Source organism: Mobula birostris, unplaced genomic scaffold (genome assembly GCF_030028105.1).
Source record: "Mobula birostris isolate sMobBir1 unplaced genomic scaffold, sMobBir1.hap1 scaffold_739, whole genome shotgun sequence".
In the NCBI taxonomy this organism is placed as follows: domain Eukaryota; kingdom Metazoa; phylum Chordata; class Chondrichthyes; order Myliobatiformes; family Myliobatidae; genus Mobula; species Mobula birostris.
Genome location: NW_027278457.1, coordinates 113,768 through 135,958, shown reverse-complemented (window position 1 = coordinate 135,958; position 22,191 = coordinate 113,768). Strand labels below are relative to the sequence as shown.

The window sequence follows — 22,191 nt, the reverse complement described above, 5'->3', positions numbered from 1 at the left end:
TGCAGGCTCTCTTAAAGTAACACCCACAGCAAAATGAAACCTGTGATCTCGTAACACTTGCCGCTCACATCTCCTCTCATTGTGTATTAGACATTTCAACCCCCAGGAAAAAATACATCGTCTGCCCGCTCTATCTATTCCTCTCGTAATCTTATAAACGTCCATCCAGTCTCACCCCAGCCTGCGCCGCTCTGGAGAGAACAACACAAGTTTGTGTAACCTCTCGTTATAGCTGTCTTAACCACCCGATCAATCTGTGCAGTCTCTTTCAGGGAGCTGTGAACTTGGATCCAATATCCCTCTGCTCATCGACACTGTTCAGGGTCTTGCATTTAACAGTATACTTTCTCTTTACATTTCACAGTGCACTGTCTCTCTACATTCGACCTACCGAGCTGCCAAGATGATCATCACTAATCAAATCTCACTGAGATTTCTCAGGTCCTGTTGAATTTATTGCCAAGTGCACAAGTACGGGAAGGTGCAGGTACAGAGAAACACTGACTTGTGGCAGCATCACAGGCAAGTACATTCAGATAACACACGGAACACAAATTACACGATTCTCTGCCAGGAACAATCTATAAATATGTTGTGTCCTGATCAATATTAAAGTGTGCATTTTGTGTCAATAACAGACTTGGAAATGTTGAATTTGGTCCCTGTCTTCATCCCTCCTGTAGTACACAACCAGCTCCTTTGTTTTTGTCACCATGAGGGAGAGGTTGTTTTCTTGACACCACTGTCTCGGGGTGATGACTTCTTCTCTGCAGGCTGCCTCGTTATTATTTGAGATGAGAGCAATCAGTGTAGTGTCGTCAGGGAATTTAATTAGCAAATTGGCGCTGTGGGTGGGGACACAAGTCATGTGAATACAGAGAGTGAAGGAGGGGGCCAAGGAGACAACCCTGTGGGGTATGAGTGCTGAGGGTCAGAGAGACAGAGGTGAGGGAGCCCACTCTTACCACCTGCCGGCGATCTGACAGGAAGTCCAGGATCCAGCTACACAAGGCAGGGTGAGGGCCGAGGTCTCTGAGCTTCTTGTCGATACTTCACGCCTTCGTATGGCTACTGCTCTGCCCATGACTGCAAGGAACTGCAGAGAACCTTGGGGAGCAGAGAACATCAGAGAAACAAGCCTCCCCTCCATGGACTCTTCCTATATTTCCCCTGCGTCGGAAAAGCAGGCCGTGTACTCAAAGATCCTCACAACCCGGACATTCTTGCTGCAAACCCGCTCCCCCATCGGGGAAGAAATACAAAAGCCTTAAAGCGCGAACCAACAGGCTTAAGGACGGCTTTCTGTCTGCGGTTGTAAGCCAAATGAATGGTCTCCAGTCCGATAAAATGGACTCGACCTCACAATGTAACTCGACGTGACCCTGCACCATATGTCTATCTGCACTGCACTTACTCTGCAGCCATAATGCTTTGTTACAGTTATTGCTCTGTCGTATATCAGCTCAATGTACTGTTGTAACGTGTAGAACTGTGTGTGGATGGTATGTCAGGCAAGATTTTCACTGTAGCTCAGTACGTGATGATAATAAACAGATCCCCCATTTTAATTGTGTGAAAATATTAGACAGACTGAGCTTCTGCTTTGGAACCTCAGAAGGAAACTTCACTGAACTGTTGTTATTTCTGAAGAATGCAAATAAATAGAAAAGGCTTCAATGTCGCATTACGATCTGCGGTAACTGGGATCAGGTGACCGGTGGTGGTTCTCCCACATCAATATCAGAATCAGGTTTAATAGCACCAGCAAATGCCATGAAATTCGTTGTCTCTGCGGCAGCAGTAGAACCAAATTCATAACAATAGATTCTAACAACTATGAATTAACATATATATTAAATAGTTAAATTATATAAGTAGTGCAAAAATAAAATAAAAAAATGTAATAAACTCTTTCAATTGTGTGGGAATTCTGGAGCAAAGTTTAACTAAACCGTACACATTATGAGAAGCTCAGAAAAATAGAAAATGCTAAATTCTCATATGAATGGGTCATATACCCAGAAATATTGGCTGCACTTTGGCGGGCCGAAACAGTGGAATAGACCATTAGACAATAAAATATTGGAGCAGAAGTAGGCCATTTGGGTCATCGAGTCTGCACCGCCATTCAATCATGGGTTGATCCAATTCTTCCAGTCATCCCAATTACCCTGCCTTCACCCCTTACCCTTTGATGCTTTGGCTAATCAAGAACCTATCTACCTCTGCCTTAAATACACCCAGTGACTTGGCCTCCGCAGCAGATCATGGCAACAAATTCCTCCTATTTACCACCGACACTCTTAAGAAATTTCTCCGCATCTCTGTCCTAAATGGACGTCCTTCAATATGGAAGTCTCTTGTCCTAGAATCCCCTACCATGGGAAATCAACTTTGCCATATCTGATCTGTTCAGGTCATTTAACAATCAAAATGTTTCTATGAGATCCTCCCTCATTCTCCTGAACTCCAGGGAATACCGCCCAAGAGCTGCCAGACCTTCTTGATACGGTAGACCTTTCATTCCTGGAAACATTCTCGTGAATCTTCTCTGAACCCTCTCCAATGTCAGTATATCATTTGTAAAATAAGGATCCGAAAACTGCACACAATAGTCTGTGTGATCTCAGGGGTGCCTTATAGAGACTCACCATCGCATCCCTGCTCTTATATTCTATACCTCTAGAAATGAATGCCAACGTTGCATTTGCCTTCTTCACCACCGACTCAACCTGGAAGTTAACCTTTAGGGTATCCTGCACAAGGACTCCCAAGTCCATTTGCATCTCTGCATTTTGAATTCTCTCTCCATCTAAATAATAGTCTGCCTATTTATTTCGTCCACCAGAGTGCATGACCATACACTTTCCAACATTGTATTTCATTTGCCACTCCCTTGCCCATTCCCCTAAGCTATCTAAGTCTCTCTGCAGGCTCCGCAATCTCTCCAGTTACTTCCTTCCGAACCTGAGGGTGCATTCCATCAGGTCCGGGAGATTTATCCACACTCAGACTATTAAGCTTCCTGAATGAAGTCGAATATTGAAATGCCTGGATAGAGAAGTCGTGGAGGACTACAATATCTGGTTATCACAATGCCATAAATACAACTTAAATATACAAACGATAGGCTTGCTCCCCGGCTTGAGATTCTAAATTGGAGAATGACGCTTTATTCACAAAATCCTCATAGCCCACAGTGACCGTGCACTGATCCCAGCAATGCAACCCGCCACTGCAGCCCCACAGTGCACTATGTACAGATTGCAAAGCTACGAAGTTGTATGTGAATAGACTCCCCTCCCCCCAACTCCACTCTTTCTGCGTCACCAGCAGGCTGGGACATCTCACATCTCGCTGCCTCCGCCAGGCCATTAAACTGTGAACACCTGTGGACAGGGACTGATCTCTGGGGTACTCCAAACGCTACCCCCTTCCAGTCTGAAAACGACCCACTCATCCAGCCGCGCACTACCGGCCGTTTATCGATCTGCAACGGGAAAGCCTAATAAACTACTCCTGAGGTTCAATACCATTGCTGACTCTGAGTTTACCACCGTCAAATGCCAGAAGGGACATAATAATCAGAAAGTCTCTAGTCGCAGCCGTGTAAATAAAACGTGATCTCAGTGGGTGTGTGGCGCATGCTCAGAATGCGAAGGAGACAGACAAACTGAGCCAAGTCACAGACTGATGAAGGGGATGAATGATCGATTTTGATACAGAGAGAGAAGCAGAGAGTTTGATATTGTGCCTGATGCCGGAACTGTAGCCAGTTAGAAGATGAAGTCTTTTTCCTCCAAATTGTTTTGAGCTGTGACAGTGTTTTTATCAGAAGGCACCATGGAGACTAAAATTTTCTGAATTGAAATACTGTCCTTCACCCACTGATATGCTTTGCAAACTTTTAACAGTGTAGAAAAGTCAAAGCACTTGTGCATGGGAATCACAAACACGTTAGTTCCGCTGTATCTGTCACTTCACCAGCGCTTGAATGCCGCCGATCCTTGAATGTGGAGGCGGAGATGCTGGAGAAGACAGCGCCCCACTCGCTACAAGGAGACCCCGATCACGTGTCCATGTCCGTGATCTGATTGGATACATTGCCATGACGTTGATAGCAGTGTTATGTCATTCACTGGCTCTTATTTTGGAAAGGATTCAGTCGGCCTTCGCAGATACAACAACAGCTTCGCACTGGGAAGCGGCCGTTCACCTGCTCCGTGTGTGCAAAGAGACTCATTCAGTTAACCCACCTTGTGATGCTCCGGTGAGTTCACAATAAATAGAGGCCACATTTCAGTCCAGAGTGAGTAAAGAGTTTTACTTAATCATCCCAGCTGCTGCAACATCAGCAACTTCACATCAGGGAGGAAATTCAAATCAGTTCTATGCTAAATGTTTAACCATCACGATGACTGAAGGCAGCTGCAGGTTCATGAGGGACTGCTACCGTCAAAATTTGCAGTTCTTGCGGCTGCTCATCGCACCCAGTACTGAACCCTAGTCACTGAGGATTGGAGCAGTCTGATCTGCTGATGTTAGCCTTAAACTGGACTGATGTTTAATATTGTGGATCTGTGAAAGATAAAGCAGTTCTGTATCAAATCCCGTGTCTCAGGTACTTACTATCTCTACCACACTCACAATGTATACTGTAGAGTCCACTCGGCCCATCTGGTCCCTGCCCATGTTTCTGTTCCATATCAGTATATCAAAATCTATCCCTGCCGTTTCCCTCTCACTCTCCCTGTGATGACAGGTTGCAACTAGTCACCACTCCGTGGGATAGATTTCCCTTGAATTTCACGGAATCATAGAAATCTACATCACGTTACAGGCCCTTCGGCCCACAGTGTTGTGCCGACCACGTAACTTACTCTAGAATCTGCCTAGAATTTCCCTTCTGCATAGCCCTTTATTTTCCTAGTCTCCATGTACCTATCTAAGAGTCTCTTAAAAGACCCTATTGTGTCCGCCTCTACCACCGTTGCTGGCGATGCATTCCACACACACACCACTCTTTGTTTAGAAAACGTAGCTCTGAAATCTCCTCTGTACCTACTTCCAAGCACCTTAAACCTATGACCCCTCGTGTTAGCTGTTTCAGCCCTGGGAAGAAGCCTCCGGCTATCCACATGACCAATGCCTCTGATCCAACACACCTGCATCAATGTCCTGCATGCTTCTCTCCAGGCTGAATAAGAGACTGAGCGCACTGGGGTTATGACGTTCTTCAGGGCTCTTGTTAAAGTTGGTTAAACTCCTTCTTCCCTGCTCTTTTCAACGTTTTGTGTCATTTTCACTCTTTTCAAAGGACCGCGCTTCAGACAGCTTGGTGGTCCCCCGTGTTTTATATCTGCATTTGTAAGAAGGTTCTACTTTGGCATCAGAAACGCGGAAAGTTTGCTGATATTAAGTGTATTGTTTATGGGAGCTGCTTTGTGCGTTAAAAGAGCTGCTCAGTTATCCACATTTAAAAAAAAACTGAGGTACGGACGTGAAACCTTTGCTTGCAGAAACCTTTAATGGCACCGTAATTACCCAGAAACCTCTGCGTTGCAATTTTCGCTGTCGCTGAAGCATCGATCGAATGCGCAGGCGTCAGGGTTGCGGATGGTCCCGAATATCACGCATGCGTGCAGTATGCAAATGGTCTCGGGTATCCATGGGCTTCAGGAAATCGGCTCAGGTAAGATGTGAGCTGCCGGTAAGAATGAATCTCTGGGCGCGGGTTTTTCAACACCGACTTCGGGGACATTTGCTGTGAACTCCAGACATCGTGACCTGGAATCCCGGGACAGTCCTGCTCCCTTCCCTCTCTTTCAGCCCCAGGCTCCGAACACGGGCCCCGGGAAGCTTCCGGCTGATGAGGGAATGGGAGCCGATGGATCTCTCAGACAGAACTGAGCTCCAGCTGTCTAAATGCAAGGATTGGGAACTCGGAGAAAGGGAAGAAAATCTTTTATATCACCAGGTGAGAAAATCACCTTTGTTCTATCTCCAATCACAAACAAGAGAAAGTCTGCAGATGCCCAGAGTGAATGGGTCAAAACATGTCCTCATGGCGAGAAAGGTCCAGAACAAGAGGAGGTAGAACGAGTAACACACACAAAATGCTGAAGGAACTCAGCATTAGTACTCTTTTCCATAGATGCTGCCTGGCCTGCTGAGTTCCTCCAGCATTTTGTGTGTGTTGCTTGTTCTACCTCCTCTTGTTCTGGACCTTTCTACCCGTGAGGACATGTTTTGACCCATTCACTCTGGGTACATAATGATACCAAGCACCTTTGCCCTGAACAACAAGTAGCTTTCACATCACAAATGTTCCAGACTCCAGTGAGACAGACTACTGCCCTTCTCTTTATACTTTATTGTCACCAAACAATTGATACCAGAACATACAATCATCACAGCGATATTTGATTCTGCGCTTTCCGCTCCCTGGAGTACAAATATTAAATATTAAAGATATTAAAAATTAGTAAATATTAAAAATTTAAATTATAAATCATAAATAGAAAATAGAAAAATGGAAAGTAAGGTAGTGCAAAAAAACCGAGAAATAGGTCCGGATATTTGGAGGGCATGGCCCAGATCCGGGTCAGGATCCATTCAGCAGTCTTATCACAGTTGGAAAGAAGCTGTTCCCAAATCTGGCCGTATGAGTCTTGAAGCTCCTGAGCCTTCTCCCGGAGGGAAGAGGGACAAAAAGCATGTTGGCTGGGTAGGCCGTGTCCTTGATTATCCTGGCAGCACTGCTCCGACAGCGTGCAGTGTAAAGTGAGTCCAAGGATGGAAGATTGGTTTGTGTGATGTTCTGCGCCGTGTTCACAATCTTCTGCAGCTTCTTTCGATCTTGGACAGGACAACTTCCATACCAGGTTGTGATGCACCCAAGAAGAGCGCTTTCTACAGTGCATCTATAAAAATTAGTGAGGGTTTTAGGGGACAGGCAAAATTTCTTTAGTTTTCTCAGGAAGTAAAGGTGCTGGTGGGCCTTCTTGGCAGTGAACTCTACTTGGTTGGACCAAGTCAGGTCATTTGTGATATTGACCCCGAGGAACTTAAAGCTTTTGACCTGTTCCACTGATGTAAATTGGGTCGTGCGGTCCGCTACTCCTTCTGAAGTCAACAACCAATTCCTTCGTCTTGCTGACATTGAGAGATAGGTTATTGTCTTTGCAACATGCCACCAGGTTCTTAATTTCCTCTCTGTACTCAAACTCATCATTACCCGAGATACGGCCTACAATTGTTGTGTCATCAGCAAACTTATATATTGAGTTCGATGGAAACTTGGCTACACAGTCATGGGTGTACAGTGAGTACAGCAGGGGGCTGAGTACACAGCCCTGTGGGGCACTGGAGCTCAGAGTGATTGTAGAGGACAGCTTGTCCCCTATTTTTACAGCCTGGGTCCTGTCTGTGAGGAAATTGAAGATCCGACTGCAGATCTGAGCGCTAAGGCCCAGGTTCCGGAGCGTAGGAATCAGTTTATTTGGAATGATGGTATTAAAGGCAGAGCTGTAGTCAATGAAAAGGAGCCTTACGTATGCGTCTTTATTCTTCAGGTGTCCTAAGGAGGAATGTAGGGCCAGAGAGATGGCATCTGACGTAGACCTGTTGCTCCGGTAGGCGAATTGCAAAGTGTCGAGGTTGACCGGTAGGCTGTGGTTGATGTGTGCCATAACCAATCTCTCAAAACACTTCATCGCAATTGATGTCAGAGCCACAGGTCGATAGTCATTCAGGCATGCCACCTTGCTCTTCTTCGGCACTGGGATTATCGATGCCTTCTTAAAACACGAGGGGATCTTAGACTGAAGCAAGGAGCAGTTGAAGATGTCAGCAAACACTCCAGCTAGCTCGCTTGCACAGGCCCAGAGAACCTGTCCTGGGACGCCACCTGGGCCCGAGGCCTTCCTTGGATTTATCTCAGGAAGGCCATTCTAACGCCCTCCTCAATGCCACCAGGTCCAGTTCATCCGGAGGAAGCGGGATGCTCCTTTTCTGTTCGAATCTGGCGTAGAATACATTTAGTTCATCAGGAAGAGAAGCATCACAGTTATTGATATTCCCAGCCTTTTCTTTGCTCTCAGTGATCTCATTTAGACCCTGCCGCATCCCTCTGGTTAGCCTGGACTTCCAACTTGGCTTGATATTGCCTCTTGGCGCCCTTAATGGCTTTCCGGAGTTTACACCTGGATTCCGTGTAGCAACTGGTATCCCCGGACCTAAAAGCCACAGCAGTAGCCTTTAAAAGGGACTTGACCTCATACTTCAACCAAGGTTTCCGGTTAGGTAATACCTGGATTGTCTTGCGAGATAATACTCATTGGTATTGCCATCACTAAGTTCACCACCATCAGTCACCTGGGGGAGGGTTCAGGAGAAATGTTTATGTCCAGTATAGAAACTGGTGTTCCCTGTGTGTATTGTGGCAATGCAAAAGTTGCTGGAGAATTTGCAAGTGGGAAGAAGTGGAGTGATATTTGGAAATCTGACTTTTTAAAGCATAATTTAGCAAGAAAATCACATATAGGCCGTGTGCAAAAGCACTGGTGAGAAAATCCTTCATTACCTGCTATAGGCCTGCTACATAGGTTGTGTGAGAGTGCAGATGAACTCAATTGAACCCAGAGGAGATCAAAGTTCTTATCGCCAGTGATTTGGTTGCTGTTGAAATGAATACCTCTGTATATAAAGTTCAGTTTTCACATGTTGTCACTGGGCAAGAATTGTGCAGCACAAGATTTTTGAACACACTGGTCATTACAAATTAGAGGGGACATTGGTGGGAATGTGGGGAGACTTCCAGTGTCCCTGATACCCTCACATACCTGACTCCCTATGACCCTGCACGTTAGGGAGTTGGAGCTGGAAATGGATGAATTCCGGATCATTCAGAAATCAGAGGGGATGATAGATATGACACGAAGAGAGGTGAGTTACACCCAAGGTGCAGGACACAGGAAACTGGATGAGAGTCAGGAAGGAGAATGAGGTTAAATAGCCATCACTGAGTACTCTTGTGGCCATCCCCCAGGACAACAGGTAGACCACGTTAGAAACTGTTGGCAGGGAATTAGCTAGCACAGGAAAGTCAAAGGGCTGATAGGGGATTTGTTAGTTAGGGGAACAGAACTAGAAGGGGACTAATATCCTAGTGGTCATGCTTGCTAGTGCTAGTGGATGTTAAACTGAAGTTGCAGGGTGGATGGGAGCCTGAATACCAGAACAGATAGTGGAGTCATTGAAGTGAATTGACTTTATTACTTACATCCTTCATATACATGTGGAGTAGAAATCTTTATGTTCCGTCTCCATCTAAATGTGCAATTTGTAGTAATTTGTAATAAACAGTATGTACATCAGAATGGTCAATATAATATAGAAATACAATTGTATCAGCATAAATATATGAGTCTGATGACCTGGTGGAAGGAGCTGTCCCAGAGCCTGTTGGTTCTGGCTTTCATGCTGTGGTACCATTTCCCGGATGGTAGCAGCTGGAATAGTTTGTAGTTGGGGGTGAATCAGGTCTCCAGTGATCCATCAGGCCCTTTTTTACACATCTGTCAGTGTAAGTGTCATGAATAGTGGAAAGTTCACATCTACAAATGCACTGGGCTGTCCGCACCACTCTCTGCAGAGTCCAGCGATTGAGGGAGGTACAGATCCCATACCAGGCAGTAATGCAGCCAGCCAGGATGCTCTCTATTCTGCCCCTGTAGAAAGTTCTTTACATTTGGGGGCACATTCCAAACTTCTTCAGCCTTCTGAGGTGAAACTGGCATGCTTGTGCCTTTTTCACCACACAGCCGGGATGTACAGACCACGTGAGATCCTCGACGATGTTTGTGCCGAGGAACTTAAATCTGTTTACCCTCTCAACTCCAGATCCATTGATGTCAATAGGGGTTAGCCTGTCTCCATTCCTTCTGTAATCCACAACCAGCGCCTTTGTTTCTGTGACATCGAGGAAGTGGTTGTTTTCTTGACACCAGTCAGATGTTGTTCAAACTTCAGACAAAGTCAGCAATCAAAAGGTTGAGCATGGTGCTTCGAATGTACTGAGCTGTGTAAATCAAATGCAAGAAACATCATGGGAAAGCCAGATGAGCTCAGTGTATTGAATTATGATATTGTTACCATTACTGGGACTTGGTTGAAACCAAAAGTCTGAGGGATTGAGAGGAACAAATTTACAGAGAGATCACAGACTATGCCAGAAACAAAGACTGATACAGTAAGTGATTTTAACTTTCCATATATTGACTGGGGGTCCCATACTGTAAAAGGACTAGATGGGGCAGAGTTTGTCAAATGTGCTCTCAACCAGTAGAATTCTCAAAGTAGAAGTGTGCAATAAGCTATTAGGAAATGATCCAGGGCTAGTGACAGAAATTAGTGTATGGGAAGACTTTGTACCTGGTGATCATAAAACCATGAGATTCCAAGTAAATATGGAAAGAGAGAGGTCTAGACCACAGGTTGAGATTCTAACTTGGGAAAGGTCAATTTTGGTGGTATCAGAAAGGATCTGACAAGTGCGAATTGGGACAGGATGTTTCTGGCAAAGGAGCACTTGGTAAGTGGGAGTTCTTCAGAAGTGAAGTTTCGAGGGTTGTATGTGCCTGTCAAAATAAAAGTTTGGTAACTGGTGCAGGGAACCTTGGTTTCCAGAGATATTGAGGCCCCGGATATTTTGTTTCTCTAAATGCCTCAGGCTGTTGGGTGCTACCAAGACTCATTAGTGACTACAATATTATAATTCCACGCCCTGAGCTCAGCTGACTTTTTTTGAAGTCATCTTCTGTTGGTTTCTAAAAGCTTCCCAATAGTTTTTGCTCTTTTGTTTGCCCTCTCTTTGGTTTTTACATTGGCTTTGGCTTCTCATTTCAGCCATGGTTCTGCCCTCCAGACCTTACAATGCTTCCAGTTCTTTGGGATGTATCTATCACTCACCTCCCGAATTGCTCCCAGAAACTCCAGCCATTGCTGCTCTGTTGTCAGTTTCTACCAGTTTCCCCTTCCAATCAAGTTTGGCCAGCTTCTTTGTCATAGAAACATGGAGAAGGTCAGTGCAGAAACGTGCCCACTCTGGACGATCAGTGAATGGTAATCTATACTGTGAATGGTATCTATAATGTGAAAAAGACTAAGGAGCTGGTGGTAGACCTGAGGAGAGCTAAGGTACTGGTGACCCCTGTGTCCATCCAGGGGGTCAGTGTGGACATGTGGTGGCCAGTGCTATCATGTTTGCTGTTGTGTGCTGGGGCAGCAGGCTGAGGGTAGCAGACACCAACAGAATCAACAACTCATTCGTAAGGCCAGTGATGTTGTGGGGATGGAACTGGACTCTCTCACGGTGGTGTCTGAAAACAGGATGCTGCCTAAGTTGCATGCCATCTTGGTCAATGTCTCCCATCCTCTACATAATGTACTGGGTGGGCACAGGAGTACATTCAGCCAGAGACTCATTCCACCGAGATGCAGCACAGAGCGTCATAGGAAGTCATTCCTGCCTGTGGCCATCAAACTTTACAACTCCTCCCTTGGAGGGTCAGACACCCTGAGCCAATAGGCTGGTCCTGGACTTATAATTTACTGGCATAATTTACATATTACTATTTAACTATTTATAGTTCTATTACTAGTAATTATTTATGGTGCAACTGTAACAAAAAACAATTTCCCCCAGGATCAATAAAGCATGACTATGACTATACGAGGAGGCAAAATAGATAGGGTAGATTTTACATAGCATTCTTGCATCGGTATTTACTCAGGACACAGATACCCATTCAAACTTCTCATCAAATGCTGGAATTGAGCTCACATGCATCACTTGTGCTGGCATCTCATTCCACGCTCTCAACCATTTCACTGAGAGGTTTTCCACACGTTCCCCTTAAATTTTCACCTTCCCCACTTACCCATGACCTCTGGTTGTCGTTCCACCCAAACTCAGTGGTAAAAGCCTGATTGCATTAACCCTATCCATACCCTCATAATTTTGTATACTTCTAACAAATCCTCAAATCATGTATAATTTCCTTGTTTATGTTTAAAGCCTTTTTTAGGGGTCTAAGATGATGAGGGGCATTGATCATGTGGATAGTCAGAGGCTTTTCCCAGGGCTGAAATGGCTAACATGAGGAGCCTGAATAACAGAACATATAGTGCAGAGTTGTGGAGACAGATGTTGTTCAGACTTCAGATAAAGTCAGGAATGAAAAGTTTCAGCAACTTTAGTTTAATCCCCCACACACACACAAACCCACCTTCCACCATGCAGCTCTATCACCCCTTTGGCTTTCATCTCCCAGATCAATAAAAAGGAGGTGCATACCAGTTACAGGTAAATAGGAACAAATGGGGTACTTATGAAGTACAGGATATTCAAGTGAACACTTACGAAAGAAATAAAAGCAGGCATGAGGTTGCCCAGCAGACAAGGTGAAGGAGAATCTTCAGGGATTCTGCAGATATGTTCAGAGTGAAAAGATTGCAAGGGAGAAAATTAATCCTCTGAAAGATCAGAATGGTAATCCATATGAGGAGACAAAATAGATGGGGGAGATTTTTTTGCCATCTGTATTTACTCAGGAGATGGTCACAGGGTCTATAGAAGTGAGGCAAAGCAGCATCAACTTCATGGACCCTGTACAGATTACAGAGGTGGAGGTGTTTGCTGTCTTAAGGCAGATTACCATGGAAAAATCACCAGGGTCTGACAAGTTGTTCCCTATGACCCTGTGGAAGACAAGTGCAGAAATTGGTGGGGCCCAAGCACAGGTATTTAAATCACTCACAGTGACAGGTGAGGTACTGGAGGTTTGGAGCCAATGTTATTCCGCTGTTCAAGACAGGCTCCAAATATAAACTAGGAAATTATACGTTGGTGAGCTTGACATCAGTAGTGGAAAAGTTATTGGAACGTATGTGCAGGAACTGGATATATAATTATTTGGATAGATGTGGACTGATTAAGGATAGACAGCATTGCTTTGTGCATGCTAGGTCATGTCTAACCAATCTTATCGAGCCTCACGAGGAAGTTATCAGGAAAGTGGATGAAGGCAAGGCAGTGGATGTTGTCTACATGGACTTTAGCAAGGCACTTGACAGAGTCTCATATGGGAGGTTGGTCAAGAAGGTTCAGTCACTCAGCATTCAAGATGAGATAGTAAATTGGATGAGACACTGTCTTTGGGAGAAGCCAGACTGTGGTAGCACATTGTTGCCTCTCTGACTGGAGGCCCGTGACTAGTGGTGTGCCACAGGGATCAGTGCTGGATCTGTTGCTGTTTGTCATCTATGTCAGATATCTGGATGATAACATGGTTAGATGTATCAGCAAATTTGTGGCTGACACCAAGGCTGGGGGTGTAGTGGACAGTGAGGAAGACTATCATGGCTTGCAGAGCAATCTGGACACACTGGAAAAAATGCGTTGGGAAACAGAAAAAGGAATTTAATGCAGACAGGTGTGAAGTGTTGCACGTTGGTAGGAACAAGGTCTTACACAGTGACTGGTCGGGCTCTGAGGAGTGATGTAGAAGGAAGGGATCTGGGAACACAGGTCCATAGTTCACTAAAAGTGGTGCCCCAGTTAGGTAGGGACGGAAAGAAAGATTTTGGCACATTGGCCTTCATAAACCAAAGTACTGAGTACAGGAGATGGATGTTATGTTGACGTTGTATAAGAAATTGGTGAGGCCTAATTTGCACTGTTGTGTGCAGTTTTGGTCGCCTACCTACAGGAAAGATGAAAAAGAGGTTGAAAGAGTTCAGGGAAAATTCATAAGGATGTTGCTAGGTCTGGAAGACTTAGGTTATAAGGAAAGCTTGAACAGGTTAGGTGTTTATTCCTTGTAATGTAAAAGATTGAGGGGAGATTTGATGGAGGTGTACCACAATTATGAGGAGTAAAGATAGGGTAAATGCAAGCTGGCCTTCTCCACTGAGATGGGGTGGGACAACAACACGAGGTCATGAGTTTAGTGTGAAAGATGGAATGTTAAGGGGAACATGACTGGAAACTTCTTCACACAGACGGTCATCCGGGAGTGAAATGAGCAGACAGCACAAGTGGTGAATGTGACCTCAATTTCAACATTTAAGAGGTTTGTGTCAGTACCTGGATAGTAGGGATATAGGAGTAGAAAGTTCAAATAGTTAGCACAACCTAGATGGGCTGAAGGGTCTTGTTCTGTGTTGTACTTTTCTATGACTGTGACAAGAACCTTAAATAGAATCCTTAATTCACTCTAATTCCTTTTATCAGACCGACCGTTCATCTCAGCAGCAAATTTTTATATGGCGTTAAAACTGTGGCAATTTAATCTAACAGTGTATAAAAGAAAGTCCCAGCTGCAGGTCAACAAAGGCTATTTGTGTGAGAGTGTTTCAGTTACTGTGGAGCCAGAGACCTATGTAGCTCAGTGGGAACAGGGAATAATACCAGTGGAGAGAGTCAAACTGATCCAAGTCACAGATTTGAGACAGCAGAAATGCACCATTCGTATATAGACAGGAAGAGCATCAGAGAGTTTAATTCCAGGTACCAGATACCATTTAATTCCATATACCAGCACTCTGCACAGTTAGAAGATGATTTCTCCTTCCAACTTGGGTTGACTGTCACTGTAACAGTGTGATGTCAGATCACACCTTGGTGACTAAAGTAATCTCATCTGAAATGTTGTCCTTCACCCATTGATGGATTTTGTAAATCTTTTTACAGGTTAAAAACTACAAGGATTTTTTCTATGGGAATCTTGAACACAACACACCAGTTTTGCTGTCTCTGTCCAGATGTTTAAGAAGTGGAGCAAGAGAACCACTCGATCATCCTTCCTCCTCAGACTGTGGGGAGGGATTTACTCGATCATCTGACTGACTGGCACGCCCATCATTTTACACATGGGGAGAGGCCGTTCACTTGCTCAGACTGTTGGAATGGATTCCCTCAGTCATCTCAGCTGAAGGTACATCAGTAAGTTCACACTGGTCAAGGCCATTCACCTGTTCTGTGGGTGAGAAGGGATTCAGTCGGTCTTCCCACCTGTGGACACACCAGACAGTTCACACTGGGCAGAGGCTAGTCATCTGGTGAATTTCTGGGAAGGATTCACTTGGTCATCTGACCTCATGGCTCACCAGCGAGTCCACACTGGGGAGAAGCCGTTCACCTGCTCAGAATGTGGGAAGGGATTCACTCGTTCATCCACCCTACAGAGTCACCAGCGAGTTCACACAGGGGACAGGCCATTCAGCTGCTCAGACTGTGGGAAGGGATTCACTTTGTCATCTCAGCTACTGAGCCACCAGTCAGTTCACACCGGGGAGTGGCCATTCAACTGTTCAGACTGTGGGAAGGGTTTCACTTGGTCACCCGACCTACTGGTGCACCAGCGAGTTCACACCGGAGAGAGGCCGTTTACCTGTTCAGTCTGTGGGAAGAGATTCACTCGGTCATCCGACCTACAGAGTCATCAGCGAGTTCACACTGGGGAGAAGCCGTTCACCTGCTCAGAATGTGGAAAGGGATTCACTCAGTCATCCAACCTACAGAGTCATAAGCGAGTTCACACTGGGGAGAAGCCCTTTACCTGCTCAGACTGTGGGAAGAGATTCTCTCATTCATTTCACGTACTGACCCACCAGCGAGTTCACACTGGGGAGAAGCCGTTCACCTGCTCAGAATGTGGGAAGGGATTCAATCAGTCATCCACCCTACTGAGTCACCAGCGACTTCACACTGGGGAGAGGCCGTTCACCTGCTCAGAATGTGGGAAGAGATTCACTCGATCATCCGACCTACTGAGTCACCAACGAGTTCACACTGGAGAGAAGCCTTTCACCTGTTCAGAATGTGCAAAGAGATTCAGTCGATCATCTGACTTACAGAGTCATCAGCGAGTTCACACTGGAGAGAAGCCGTTTACCTGCTCAGAATGTGGGAAGAGATTCACTCGATCATCCACCCTACAGCGTCACCTGCGAGTTCACACTGGGGAGAAGCCGTTCATCTGCTCAGTCTGTGGGAAGAGATTCACTCGATCATCCACCCTACGGAGTCATCAGCGAGTTCACACTGGGGAGGGGCCGTTCACCTGCTCAGACTGTGGGAAAGGATTCACTCAGTCATCCCAACTACTGGCACACCAGTCAGTTCACATTGGGGAGCGGGCATTGATATGAATCTCGAGGTTTCATTTCCTGTGGACTGTCATTTTAGGGGAGAGAGAGAGAGATTGAGAAGGTGAATCAGTCTGACTTGCAGCTTGTTTACATCACTCACAGCTTGTTTAGTTTTAACCGAGGACACAGACACTCAGAGTCAGACAGAGACAAAGGAGAAAAAATGGAAGGATCGAAAGAAGGGAACTAGTGGCCAAGGGTCACTGTTTAGAACGTTCCTATGCCCACAAGGGTGGGTTAATTATTGATTCAGTGAACATCGAATGTGTGGTTATCACCTCATTTGATCCATTGGAGTGGATCGGATTTGTGAAGACCACTTATGTCTTATGTGCCTGGGTATGGTCTGGTAATTCACTTGAAGATGATACCCCTTGTGACAAGTCCCTTTCGGTGATAATTCGTACGTGGATTTGGAACGACAAGGATAAAATCTACAGCGACTGTTCTCTTGTTTTACCACCGTGGAGCCTGTGGAATTTGACATAATTGCCTTGTCTCGACATTTACCCTGGATTACAAATATCTCTCTCTCATCAACTATTCCATGGATGAACTGAACTTTCATACTTTACCATCTCAAGACCCTAAGCTCAATAGTTTGGGAGTTATATTTAAATATATATATATATATATATATATATATATACACACACACACACACACACACACACACACACACACACACACACACACACACACACACACACACACACGTAACACTGTTCAATTTTGTTTATCTTGTTTTAGTTACTATCTTATAAGTAGATACTAATAAAGATAGTGATTTTAACATCAAAACCAGACTCCAGGTGTAGTCTATTGCTACTGGTTCGTTTCTAAAGCGTTACGGTTCGTAACAAAATTGGGGCCTGCGTCCGGGATATGAACAAATTTGGGGGCATATTGATTATCAGTTTCATTGGGGAAATCCCTTTTGATTTATTTGTGTGTGAAAAATCAGCAGCAATGGATGTTGATAGATTTCTGCAAGCGCCAACCTCTGAAGCATTGGAGGATGCCAGAAGGATTGAGTTGTTGAGTATTGCTAAAAAGTTAAAACTTGGAAAGGTGAAATTGACAATGAGGAGGTCACAGATGCAGAGGATAATAACTGAGCATTGTTTATCCAAGGGTGTGTTTAAAGTGGAGGAGTTGGAGGTGTCTTCTGAAAGTAAACCCACTGAGTTTGCGCTCCTGTACAAGTTAGAAAAATGAAAGATGGAGGCTGCGGAATAGCAGAGGCAGCTTGAGGCTAGGGAGGCAGAAAAACAGAGGGAGGAAGCAAAACGACAGAGGCTGTATGAGCTGGAAAAGATAGATTGCAGCAAAGGGGTCTAATGTTACACTCTGGTGATAAGTTTGAGTCCAGCCAGGAAGTTAAATTGGTACCTCCATTTGATGAGGCAGAGGTTGATAAATACTTTCAGCATTTTGAGAATTTTGCTCAGAGTTTAAAGTGACCAAAAGCTGGTTGGCCAATTCTCTGACAAAGTGTAATTAAGGGGAAGGTTCAGCGAGCCTATTCTGCCTTGACAGTTGATGAAGCAGCTGATTATGACATTGTGAAACAGGCTGTGCTGAAAGCTTACGAGTTGGTCCCAGAAGCATACAGGCAAAGGTTTAGTAAGTTAAGAAAATTGTTGTATGAAATTTGCTTATGAGAAGTTTGTGTGTTTTGAATGCCGGCGCACATATGAAAATGTAAATGATGATTTTAACAGCTTGAAAGAGTTGGTTTTAATTGAAGAATTCAAAAAGGTCCATCCATGATGACATAAAGACATGCTTAGATGAAAAGGATGCTGCCACTTTGCAATAGTCTGCTAGATTAGCAGATGAGTTTGCTTTAACTCATAAGGTTCAGTTTACCCGGAATAAGAGCTTCCAAAAGAGTAGCAGGAATAACCAGGGTAAACCAGAAGTTAAAGCTGGGATTAGTAACAAGAGTAAGGATGAAGGGAAGCAGTTGAAGGAGAAATATTCTGATCTTTCTTGTTACTATTGTAAGAAAGCTGGTCATATGATGGCTAATTATTCCATCCCGAAGAAGAAAAAGGAAAAGGAGGCCGTCCGAAATGCCTGTGATCTGTATGTTGAAGCACCTATAAACCCACAGGGTTCTGAACATTCTGTTGAGGCTCAGTTAAGGACTGAGAGGTCTGACCGAGTTAAGAAGGGATCCGATCATTTTATGTCAGATGGGTTTGTATTAGTAAAGGAAGGGTCAACCCCAGTACCAGTGAAAATTCTTCGAGATACTGGGGCTTCTCAGTCAGTTACGTTAGACAGTGTTCTAAAGTTTGGTGATGAGACTAACATTGGTGAGATAAATCTTATTAAAGGCATTGGGGGTGGCATGGTTTCTGTGCCATTGCACAGGGTAACTTTACAGTCAGGTTTGGTTTCAGGACCTGTTAAGATCAGATTATGTTCCAGTTTACCGGTTGAAGATGTTACTTTGCTGTTAGGGAATGACCGGGCAGATGGTAAAGTTGTTCCTGCAGTGCAGTTGACAACTAACCCAACCACTGATGACCCACAGATGGATTTTAATATTTATCCTTCCTGCACAGTAACTCAAAGTATGGCTAAAAAGTCTGCCAATGGAGACGGTTCTGTGCAGCATGATTCTGGTACCTATGACAGCCAAAATCGGGTCATCAGGTTATGATGACTTGTAAGGGTCTTTTCTGCCTTCATTGTTTCAACAGGATTCAGGTACTAAGTCTGATGAGAAAGATTTATCCCTGTCCAGGAAGGAGTTTATAGCAGAACAGAATTGAGACCCTGAGATTGAAGCTTTAAAAGAAAGGGCTCTCTCAGATGATGAGATTAAGAAAGTGCCAGTAGGGTATTATCTCAAGGATGGAGTGTTAATGAGGAAGTGGAGGCCATCTGCTATACCTGCGAGTGAGGAATGGGCAATTGTTCACCAAGTTGTAGTCCCTAAAGTTTATAGGACTGAAATTTTAACTTTCCCCCACAGTATGCCCTTAGGTGGCCATTGAGAACCTAGAACAGTTCAGGCCCTATGGCCCACAATGTTGTGCCGACCCTTAAACCCTGCCTCCCATATAACCCCCCACCTTAAATTCCTCCATGTACCTGTCTAGTAGTCCCTTAAACATCACTAGTGTATCTGCCTCCACCACTGACTCAGGCAGTGCATTCCACACACCAACCACTCTCTGAGTAAAAAACCTTCCTCTAATATCCCCCTTGAACTTCCCACCCCTTACCTTAAAGCCATGTCCTCTTGTATTGAGCAGTGGTGCCCTGCGGAAGAGGCGCTGGCTGTCCACTCTATCTACTCCTCTTAATATCTTGTATATTTTGGAGTGAATAAAACTGTAAGCAGGATTATGAAAGAATTTTACTGGCCTAATTTGAGGAAAGATGTTGTGACCTATTGCAGAACCTGTCGCACTTGTCAAGCTGTGGGTAAACCCAATCAGTTCACCCCAGTGGCCCCACTCCGGCCTATACCTACTTTCAGTGAACCCTTTTCCAAAGCTGTAGTAGATTGTGTTGGCCCATTGCCAAAGACTAAAGCTGGCCATCAGTATTTGCTAACTGTTATGAGCACTGCATCCAGGTTCCCAGAAGCAATACCTCTCAGAAATATTAAAGCTAAAACTGTGGGGAGGGCTCTTATCAGTTTTTGTTTTACTTTATTTGGTTTGCCTAGAGAAATCCAGTCTGATCAACGAAGTAATTTTACATCTGGATTGTTCCAGCAGGTAGTTTATGAACTGGGAACTAAAAAAATTACATCGTCTGCATACCATCCAGAATTACAAAGGGCTTTAGAAAGATTTCATTCTACCCTCAAAACAAAGATTAAGACATACTGTGTAGAAAATGGAAAAGACTTGGATGAAGGCAAACTGTCTTTTTTGCTTTTGTTCACAGTAAGTGTCTCAGTACAGGAAAGACTGGGCTTTAGTCCATTTGAACTTCTATTTGGTCATAGAGTGAGGGGAACTTTGACCTTGTTAAAGGAACAATGGACTGATGGGGATGTACATGTTAACCTGTTAGACTATGTTTTGAAGTTCAAAAATAAACTACACCAAGCCTGTAGTCCAGCGAGACAAAACTTAAAGATTTCTCAAAATAAAATGAAGTGTTGGTTTGATAAGCTGGCTTGCAAAAGAAAATGTCAGGTGGGGGATAACGTGCTTGCCTTATTTCCAATGTTGACGAATCCACTTCAGGCGAAATTCAATGGACCGTATGAAATAGTCTCTCCAAGTAATGATGTGAATTATGTTATTAAAACACCTGACCGACGTAAACTAACACAGGTCGTACACATAAATATGATAAAGCCTTATTTTGACAAGCAAACCATGGTCACAGTACATGACACAGATATTGGTCAAGCCAAACCAATTAAACAACAGAGGTATGGCATGAACGTAGAAAAGTGTAAATTGGCTGAGCAAGAAATTGAATATATGCTGAAAAATTATATTATTAGGCCTTCAACATCAGATTGGAGCTCACCCAGCATTATTGTGCCCAAACCTGATGGTAGTGTTACATTTTCCACTGATTATAGGAAGGTAAATGCAATAACGAAAACAGATGCCTATCCTATACCTAGGGTGGATGAGTGCATCGATAAGGTTGCAAAAGCTAAATTTCTTACAAAGATTGGTCTGCTTAAAGGGTATTGGTATATTCCATGGACGGACAGAGGTAGAGAAATTTCTGTGTTTGTGACACCTTCTGGGTGGTATGAATACAATGGTTTGCCACTTGGAATGAAAAATGCTCCAGGAACACTCCAGAGAATGATTGATTGTGTAATTCGAGGGTTAGAACACACAGTTGCCTATATTGATGACTTAGTCACAGGGAGTGACACTTGGGAAGAGCATATCTCTGCAGTAGAAAAGCTGTTTGACAGGCTTTCCCAGGCCAATCTTAGAGTTAACTTTAGCTAAGAGTGAATTTGGCCATGGCACTGTGACCTATCTTGGCTATGTAGTAGGTCAAGGCAAGTTGGCTCCTGTTCAGGCAATTTCTGAAGTTCCTATTCCAACTGGTAAGAAGCCTCTTAGAAGGTTTCTGGGAATGGTTGGATATTATCATAAGTTCTGTAAGAATTTTGCTGATATCGCTCTTCCTCTGACTAATCTCCTGAAGAAGGGTGAAAAGTTTGTTTGGACCGAGCCCTGTCAGGAGGCATTTGATTGATTGAAAGTTATTATTTGAGATTAGGCCAATTAATGTAGTGTTGTCAGCAAATTTAATTAGCAGATTGGAGCTGTGGGTGGTGACACAAGTCACGGGAATACAGAGAGTAAAGGAGGAGGCCAAGGAGACAACCCTGTGGGGTATGTATGCTGAGGGTCAGAGAGACAGAGGTGAGGGAGCCCACTCTTACCACCTGCCGGCGATCTGACAGGAAGTCCAGGATCCAGCTACACAAGGCAGGGTGAAGACCGAGGTCTCTGAGCTTCTTGTCGATACTTCACGCCTTCGTATGGCTACTGCTCTGCCCATGACTGCAAGGAACTGCAGAGAACTTTGGAGAGCAGAGAACATCAGAGAAGCAAGCCTCCCCTCCATGGACTCTTCCTGCACTTCCCCTGCCTTGGAAAAGCAGGCCGGGTACTCAAAGATCCTCACAACCCGGACATTCTTGCTGCAAACCCGCTCCCCCATCGGGGAAGAAATACAAAAGCCTTAAAGCGCGTAACACCAGGCTCAAGGACAACTTCCTGTCTGCGGTTATAAGCTAAATGAATGGTCTCCAGTCCGATAAAATGGACTCGACCTCACAATGTAACTCACCGTGACCCTGCACCATATGTCTATCTGCACTGCACTTTCTCTGAAGCCATAATGCTTGGTTACAGTTATTGTTTTGTCGTATATCAGCTCAATGTACTGTCGTAATGTATAAATCTGTGTGGATGGTATGTCAGGCAAGATTTACACTGTAGCTCAGTACGTGATGAT

The 22,191-nt window shown here is 44.5% G+C and overlaps 1 protein-coding gene and 1 pseudogene across 1 annotated transcript in view; one reads left to right on the top strand and one right to left on the bottom strand.

The window, feature by feature from the left end:
• LOC140193717 (uncharacterized) overlaps nucleotides 1-22,191 on the bottom strand; it is a 41,888-nt gene that overhangs the window by 10,963 nt on the left and 8,734 nt on the right. The window contains exon 2 of the mRNA XM_072250881.1: nucleotides 21,608-21,616. Coding sequence (XP_072106982.1) covers nucleotides 21,608-21,616 — 9 coding nt within the window. The remainder of the gene's footprint in view (nucleotides 1-21,607; nucleotides 21,617-22,191) is intronic.
• Nucleotides 4,215-16,905, top strand: LOC140193716 (uncharacterized; annotated as a pseudogene).